A 7,532-nucleotide genomic window follows, 5' to 3' on the forward strand; every position below is an offset into this window, starting at 1 on the left:
CCCGGGACAGGGGGTGCCCGGGACAGGGAGTACTCTGGACAGGGGGTACCCGGGACAGGGGGTGCCCGGGACAGGGGGTGCCGGCGCGTTCGTTGGGGGCCGCTGGCCGCGCACCCCGGCCTGGGCTGAGCCAATTGCCCGCTGCTCCCTGAGCCGATTATGGCTCTGATAATAGCCCGGGGGATTAACGGGCTGCGCCCGCTCTCGCTTCGGCCCTTATCCCTCTCCTCATCAAAGAGGCCGTGGGGCTGGCGCGGGGTGCGGACCCCACGGCCTGGGGGAGCCCCGGGCACCGTGTCCCCCCGGGGAGCTGCAGAGCTCGTTCCTGCGGGGCGGGCGGGGGTTCACCGTGACCCCCCCGTGCCGCGGGGAGCGGGGCCGGTGCGGGGGTGCCGGGGCTTAGCGGGGCTCCGAAGGGTGAGAGCGCCGGGGGGGCTGCCAGGGGGAGGGAGCCGTGGGGGAAGAGTCTTTGGGAAGGGGGAAAAGGGGTCGGGGGAAGGGGTGTGCAGGGAGGGGAGCTGGGACCGGTCCTGCCCGGCCGCTGGGAGCGATGCTCGAAGCGCCCGGACCCGCCGTGCTGCGGGACCCCGCCGAGGCCACACTGGGCGGGGGCGGGTGACAGAGCCACTGCCACCTCCTGTCCGTGTCACCCATGTGTGTAGTGCCGATTGTCGCTGTGACCAACCTCTGGCACCGCCGTTCCCAGCCCCCCGTGGTGCCAGCGTGGGCGGACGCCCTGGGGAGGGGGTGACCAGAGGAGGGGATGGCCCGGGGAAGGGGTGACCCGGGGAAGGGGTGACCCGGGGAGAGGGTGGCCCGGCGATGGGGTGACCCGGGGACGTGGCTGTCCCTGAGCCGCTGCTGGACTCGCAGGTCGTGTGCGGCTGGAGGAAGGTGCCTCGCTGCGCCTGGACCTGCTGCGTGCCGAGGACCAGGGCTGGTACGAGTGCCGGGTGCTCTTCCTCGACCGGCACAGCACCGACGCCGACTTCCAGAACGGCACCTGGATCCACCTCACCGTCAACGGTACCGGCCCTTCCCACCCTCACCTGCTCTGCACACACGTCCCAGGGCTGTGGGAACAATGGGCTTCCACACCGAGTCGAGCCAGGTTTGGGGGTGAAGGTTTGGATCTGGATTTACCTTCCAGCACCCCCCACCTTCCTGGAGACCCCCCCTGCGTTCGTAGAGGTGCGGGACCAGGCTGCACTGAGCCTCACCTGCAGGGCTGTCGGCAACCCCCAGCCTGTTGTCACCTGGAAGAAGAGTGACCTGCCTGTCCAGAGCGGGGACACGGTGCAGGTGAGGGTGACAAACCACTGCTCACCCCCCTGTGAGGCACAGCTGGGGTCTCGTAGAGCAAGTGCCCATCCCCGCTGTGGTGGCACCTGCCTGCTGCCACCACCCCGTTCACGGGACGCATTGCTGTCCCTTGGTGGCCGTTGCAGGTGAGGAACGGGACGCTGAGCATCGCCGCCGTGGAACGCGCCAGCGCCGGCACCTACACGTGCCACGCGTCCAGCAAGGAGGGCACTGTCACCCACACCACCCGTGTGCTCGTGCAGGGTAAGGACAGGTGACCCCCAGCCCTGCCCCGTGGGCTGGGCACACAGAGGGAGCCGTGGCACGGTCGGTTTTGGGAGCAGCTGGGGCTGTCCCCTGTCCCCAGCCCTCACTGCCCCTCTGCCCGGCACCCCCAGGGCCGCCCATCATTGTGGTGCCACCCCAGAACGTCACTGTCAACATCTCCCAAGATGCCTTTCTGGCGTGCCAGGCTGAGGCATATCCAGGGAACCTCACCTACACCTGGTTCCAGGGCAGCAGCAATGTTTTCCACCTCAGGTGAGGCAGGAACGGGGATGGCAGCGGGGCTGCTCTGCCCCCCAAACCTGGCCCCGAGTGCCAGGGACAGCCTGGGTGTGTGGTGGGGACAAATTCATCACCCCAGGACAGCAGGGACGGTCCCAACTGTGCCTCTCACCGCTGTCCTGTCCCTTCCCAGCCACCTCCAGGCTCGAGTCCGTGTCCTGGTGGATGGGAGCCTCCTGCTGCAGCGAACGACCCCGGACGACGCTGGCAAATACACCTGCACCCCCAGCAATGGGCTCTGGAAGCCTCCTTCTGCCTCAGCCTTTGTCACAGTGCTCTGTAAGACCCCCCTCCTGCACCCCAGGCCGTAGGGGTCCCTGCTGTGGGGGCTGTGGTGGGAACAGGGGTGCCCCATGGGGACCCCAGCCCCGTGTGTCCCCGCAGACCCAGCGCAGGTGACCACCATGCTCCCGGAGACCCACCTGCCCAAGGGCATGAGGGGCGTGATCCGCTGCCCCTCCAGGGCCAACCCCCCCCTGCTCTCCGTCACCTGGACGAGGGACGGGCGCCCGCTGGAGCTGGACAAGGTACGGCCGCTCCCACCCTCACCACCCTTCCCAACTTCCCAAATCCCTCCTCCTCCTCACCCAATTCCCCTCTCCCAGCTCCCCGGCTGGTCCGTGCATCCCGACGGCTCCATCGTCATCGCCACGGGGAACGACGACGCGCTGGGGCTGTACCGCTGCACGCCCTACAACAGCTACGGCACCGCCGGCGAGTCCCGGCCCACGCGCGTCCTGCTGAAGGTGAGGAGCCCCTCGGGGTCCCCTCCTGGCTCTGCACCCCCTGACAAACCCCCCCCAACTGTCCCTCTGCCTTGCAGGACCCTCCCACCTTCACGGTGCGGCCCAAGGAGGAATATTTCCAGGAGGTGGGCCGGGAGCTGGTGATCCCCTGCACGGCTCACGGGGATCCCCCCCCCAGCATCACCTGGGTGAAGGTAGGGGCTGCTGCTTTGGGGGGCCAGCTGAGCCCCCCCAGTGATGGTGATCGCTTTTGGCCTCCAGGGCATCATTTTTGGGGTGGTGTCCTTGTCCCTACATCACTCCTGAGGCTGTGTCCCTGTCCCCACCAATGCTGCACCCCATCCCGAAGTGGGGTCCCATCACATGGTTCCTGAAGGGCCCCAGGTCACTTTGCTTGGCTCTAAAAACGTGGCAAAGCCCAGCCCCAGGGTGGTGGCTCATGTCCCCCTTTTCAAGTCCCCTTGTCCCCAGCCTGGTGGTGTCACAGTCCTGGCCCTGCACGGGGGTGGCTTGGTGGTGGCCCCCTGCCAGCGTGTCCGTGCCCCACAGGTGGGCAGCGTGGGGAAGAGCAGTGCCCAGGTGGACAGGAACAGCAGCCTCGTCCTCCACCCCCTCAGCAAGGAGCAGCACGGAGTCTGGGAATGCACAGCCACCAACCAGGTGGCCAGTGTCACCGCTGCCACCTCTGTCCACGTACTGGGTGAGCTGCCCGTCACTGGTGGGCTGGGATGGTCCCGGGGTGGGCAATGCAAATCCCACCCTGTGCTGGAAGGGGTGGTCAAGCCCTGCAGTGTGACACTGCACCCCACCAGGTACCAGTCCCCACGCTGTCACCAACGTCTCCGTGCTCCCACTGCTGCTGGCAGCCAACATCTCCTGGGAGCCAGGCTTCGATGGAGGCTACTTCCAGAGGTTCAGCGTCTGGTACACCCCGCTGTGAGTGCCCACCCCCACCGTGTCCCCCCAGAGGACCCTCAGCTCCGGGCTGACAGGTCCCTGCTGTCCCCAGGGCGAGGTACCCGCCGCGGGCGCACCACGACTGGGTGTCACTGTCGGTGCCGGCCGGGGCTCAGCACCTTCTGGTGGAGAACCTGCAGCCAGACACCAGTTACCAGTTCAGCGTCCTGGCCCAGAACAAACTGGGCAGTGGCCCCTTCAGCCAGATCGTCACCTCCGTGCCCAGGGGTAAGGGGGGCTCCCCAAAACACCCCCGGTACCCCCAAGCACTCCGGAGGTTCCTGTTCCCACCTCATGCCGGTCTCGGCTGTCTCTTCAGGCTTCCCAGTGACCACAGTGCCTCCGGAGCCGCCGGCCATGACCGTGCACGTCTTCCTGTCCCCACCCCGGGCTCTGACGGCCAACGAGACCGTGCGGGGGGTTCTGCTGCGCTGGGACCCCCCTGCCCGTGCCTCGGTGGCCCTGAGCGGGTACGCGCTGGAGCTGCGGCAGGACAAGGGCGGCTGGGAGGTGCTGGAGCGCTCCATCCCCGGCACTGACACCCAGGTGCTGGTGCCAGGGCTCATCAAGGTGAGCTCTGATCGGGTGTTGGGGTGGGTTAAGGTTTGGTGGCCACTGTGGCCGCGTGGTTCACGGCCCTGCGTCCCCCAGGACGCCTTCTATGAGTTCCGACTGGTGGCCTTTGCTGGCAGCTACATCAGCGACCCCAGCAACACGGTGAACGTCTCCACGGCAGGTAAGGCCGGGGACAGAACCCAGGGGTGCAAAGCATCCAAATTCCCAAAGGAGAAGCCTCTTCATGCTGCTCCCACCCCCGTGTCCCTGCTGCCAAACTGGGGTCAGAGCAGGACCCCCAAAGCTAAAGCTGCGGCAACAGGTCTGCCTTGGCCTCAGCCTCACAGACCAGAGCATCCCCTCTCCATGGTCCCACCACGGGCAGAGCAGCCCTGGTGGGGCAAGAGCTGAGGTTTTGCTGTGTCCCCGTGCTGCTGGTGACACGTGGTGACACGAGGGGGGCTGTGCCTGCCTGACGGGGTGCCCCGTGTGCGGCAGGGATGGAGGTGTACCCGTCCCGCACGCAGCTGCCGGAGCTGCTGCCACAGCCGGTGCTGGCGGGGGTCATCGGGGGGATCTGCTTCCTCAGCGTGGCCGTCATCTTCAGCACCATGGCCGCCTGCATCATGAACCGGCGCCGCGCCGCGCGCGTCCGCAAGCGCCGCCAAGGTACGGGGACGGGACACGGGGACAGGACACGGGGACAGGACATGGGGACAGGACATGGGGACAGGACACGGGGACAGGACACGGGGACAGGACACGGGGACAGAACACGGGCCAGCCTGGGTGGGGACTGAGTGGGTGCTGCCGTCTCCTCCTCATCACGTTTTGAGTTGCTCGCCGTGTGATCCCCCTGTGTTCTCATGGCCTTCCAGATCCACCACTCGTCTTCTCCCCCAGCAAGAAGCTTCCACCTCCACAGTAAGTCGCGCCACGCCATTGCCACGCTCTCTCTCCCTGTCCTGCTGTGTCACTGCCGTGTTCCCTCCATCCCACTCCCTTCCTGTCTGTCTCCCACCACGCCACGTTCCCTCCCTGTGCTGCCATGCCATGCTCCTCCACATCCCATTCCCTCCCTGTCCCACTCCTGCTGTGTCACTCCTCTGGTTTCCACTCCCCCACATCCCCTCTCATCCCACTCTGGGCCGTGCCACACTCCCCTCCCTCTCCCGTTCTCACCATGTCATGCTCCCCTCCATCCCTCTCCCTGTCCCACTCCTGGCCATGCCATGTTCCCATCCCTGTCCTTCTCCCCCCATCCCACCGCACTCCTCATCATCCCTCTGCCACCGGCTGGGGGCACAGGGACAGCCTGGGGACGGCCACCCCCTGCTGCCACCGACCAAGGGTGTTAGGAGCAGGGTGCTGGGGCCGGGGCTCCCCCCCTCGTGCTCCCTCCGGGCACTTTTGGCTGGAGAAAGGATCGGGAAGCGCAGGAGCAGGGCTGTGAGGGCCCGGGAGCACGGCTGGGGGTGCTGCAGCTGCTGCCTCTCCCTTGCAGCAATGCTCGTGGCCCTGGTAGCCCCGACAGCACGGTGAAGCTGAAGCTGCAGCCGTCGCCGTGCCGGAGCCTGCACCGGACGCTGCTGTGGGGTGAGAAAGCCGGCACCAGCCTGGGGCTGAGCATCGCCGGCTCCCGCTACTCCGGCTACGAGAGCCGGGAGCACGTCCCGCTGGAGCGCATCTGCCGCGGCCCCGACGGGCGCTTCGTGGTGGAGACCGACCCGCGGCCGGAGCCGGAGCCTCCGCGGGACCCCCTGGAGCCCTACCACCAGCTGCCCGCCGAGGAGGATGAGGATGAGGATGAGGAAGAGGAGGAAGAGCCCGTGTGGCACAGGGGGGTCTCGCTGCGCCCCCGGCCCGCGGGGCAGCCCCGCCGGGGTGCCCGGGCCTCCAGCCACCGCCACGGCCGCTACTTCGGCTACGGCAGCAGCAGCAGCCCCGTGGACGAGGCCGTGGCGTTGAGCATCACCGATGTCAGCCCCGTGGCCTCCGCCGCCGCCACCCTGCCTTACAGCGCCGCGCAGGAGCCCCCCGGGCCCCGCCACGGCCCCCCCTGGGACTCGCCGCCCCGCCAGGGCTCCCCCCCGCCGGCCACCGCCCCCCCGGTGTCCCCTGGCCCCCCGGCCATCAGCGGCATCCTCCAGTACCTCAGCCTGCCCTTCTTCAAGGAGATGTGTGTGGACGGCGACTGGCCCCCCCCGGAGGAGCCGGCGGAGCCCCCCGGTGCCGGCGCCCGGCCGGAGCCCCCTGCCAGCCCCCCGAGCACGGGGCGGACGCTGTGCCCGGACTGCATTGACACAAGTGCCAACGCCACCTCCCCCGCCGCCACCGCCGCGTTCCTTGAGCCCCCCCGGCTGCCCGTGGGCCCCGCCAAGGCCTCGCTGCCCGGCTCCCCCTCCCGGCCCCGCTCGCCCAGCCCCGGGGCTCCCCCGCAGCCGGCCCCCCATCTCCGGACTGAGGCCCCGGGCCGGCCGCCGGACGCTGCGCCCCCGGAGAAGCTCCCGCGGGGCAGCCTGACCAGCCAGAGCAGCGGCCGGGGCAGCGGCTCCTTCCTGCGGCCCCCCTCGCTGGCACCGTCCTTGGGGGGCACCTTCCTGGGCACCCCCTTCGGGGACGGGGGCAGCTGGCACAGTGGGGGCTCGGCAGCAGAGGAGGGACGGGGCAGGACGGATGCTGGCGCCGGGAAGAGGTGAGCCGTGGGCAGGGCGCTGGGATGAGCTCCTGGAGCGTGCTGGGACAGCTCCGGGCCTGTCCCACCGAGCTGGGATGGGGTGTCCTGGCACGGAGCCACCTCCCAGCCCTGCAGTGCCCTGGGGACACCCCCACACTGTCCCGAGAGACCACTCCAGTTGTCCCCCAGCACCTCTGCCAGCTCCCCACTGTCCCCACATCCCTCGGGGTGGTGCCCCTGACGCTCATCCCTGGGATCTGACGCCTTGGGATCGGCCCCTGACACCCATCCAAGGGGACTTGTGGCTTGGGGGAGTCTCTCCTGGCATTCATCCTTGGGGTCTCATGGCCATCCCTGGGATCTGACACCTCAGGGTCCGCCCTGACCTCCATCCCGGGGCTCTCGTATCCATCCCCAGGGTCCCACACCCATCCTCGGGGTCCCACACCCATCCCCCGGGGTCCCACACCCATCCCCAGGGTCCCACACCCATCCCCGGGGTCCCACACCCATCCCCCGGGGTCTCACTTTTTGGGATCTCCCCTGGAGCCCATCCCCGGGGTCTCACGCCCTCGGGCCCTGCCCCTCGCCCCCTCCCCGCAGGAGAAACACCTCGGTGGACGAGAACTACGAGTGGGACGCGGAGTTTGCGCTGGAGTCGGAGCTCCTGGAGGCGCTGCAGCTTTACCGGGGCGCGGTCCCGGCCCGGCCCGGCTCCTCCATCGCCC

The 7,532-nt window shown here is 68.9% G+C and overlaps 1 protein-coding gene across 1 annotated transcript in view; it reads left to right on the plus strand.

The window, feature by feature from the left end:
• Nucleotides 1-7,532, plus strand: part of LOC107198845 (transgelin-2) — a 17,203-nt gene that overhangs the window by 3,540 nt on the left and 6,131 nt on the right. Inside the window, exons 3-19 of the mRNA XM_033511552.1 lie at nucleotides 874-1,026; nucleotides 1,151-1,302; nucleotides 1,449-1,566; nucleotides 1,701-1,842; nucleotides 2,003-2,148; nucleotides 2,254-2,396; nucleotides 2,475-2,615; nucleotides 2,693-2,809; nucleotides 3,165-3,315; nucleotides 3,428-3,551; nucleotides 3,625-3,800; nucleotides 3,892-4,142; nucleotides 4,224-4,308; nucleotides 4,626-4,796; nucleotides 5,006-5,051; nucleotides 5,632-6,822; nucleotides 7,408-7,532. The exon at nucleotides 7,408-7,532 is cut by the window's right edge and continues 1 nt beyond it. Coding sequence (XP_033367443.1) covers nucleotides 874-1,026; nucleotides 1,151-1,302; nucleotides 1,449-1,566; nucleotides 1,701-1,842; nucleotides 2,003-2,148; nucleotides 2,254-2,396; nucleotides 2,475-2,615; nucleotides 2,693-2,809; nucleotides 3,165-3,315; nucleotides 3,428-3,551; nucleotides 3,625-3,800; nucleotides 3,892-4,142; nucleotides 4,224-4,308; nucleotides 4,626-4,796; nucleotides 5,006-5,051; nucleotides 5,632-6,822; nucleotides 7,408-7,532 — 3,432 coding nt within the window. The remainder of the gene's footprint in view (nucleotides 1-873; nucleotides 1,027-1,150; nucleotides 1,303-1,448; nucleotides 1,567-1,700; nucleotides 1,843-2,002; nucleotides 2,149-2,253; nucleotides 2,397-2,474; nucleotides 2,616-2,692; nucleotides 2,810-3,164; nucleotides 3,316-3,427; nucleotides 3,552-3,624; nucleotides 3,801-3,891; nucleotides 4,143-4,223; nucleotides 4,309-4,625; nucleotides 4,797-5,005; nucleotides 5,052-5,631; nucleotides 6,823-7,407) is intronic.

Source organism: Parus major, unplaced genomic scaffold (assembly GCF_001522545.3).
Source record: "Parus major isolate Abel unplaced genomic scaffold, Parus_major1.1 Scaffold342, whole genome shotgun sequence".
In the NCBI taxonomy this organism is placed as follows: domain Eukaryota; kingdom Metazoa; phylum Chordata; class Aves; order Passeriformes; family Paridae; genus Parus; species Parus major.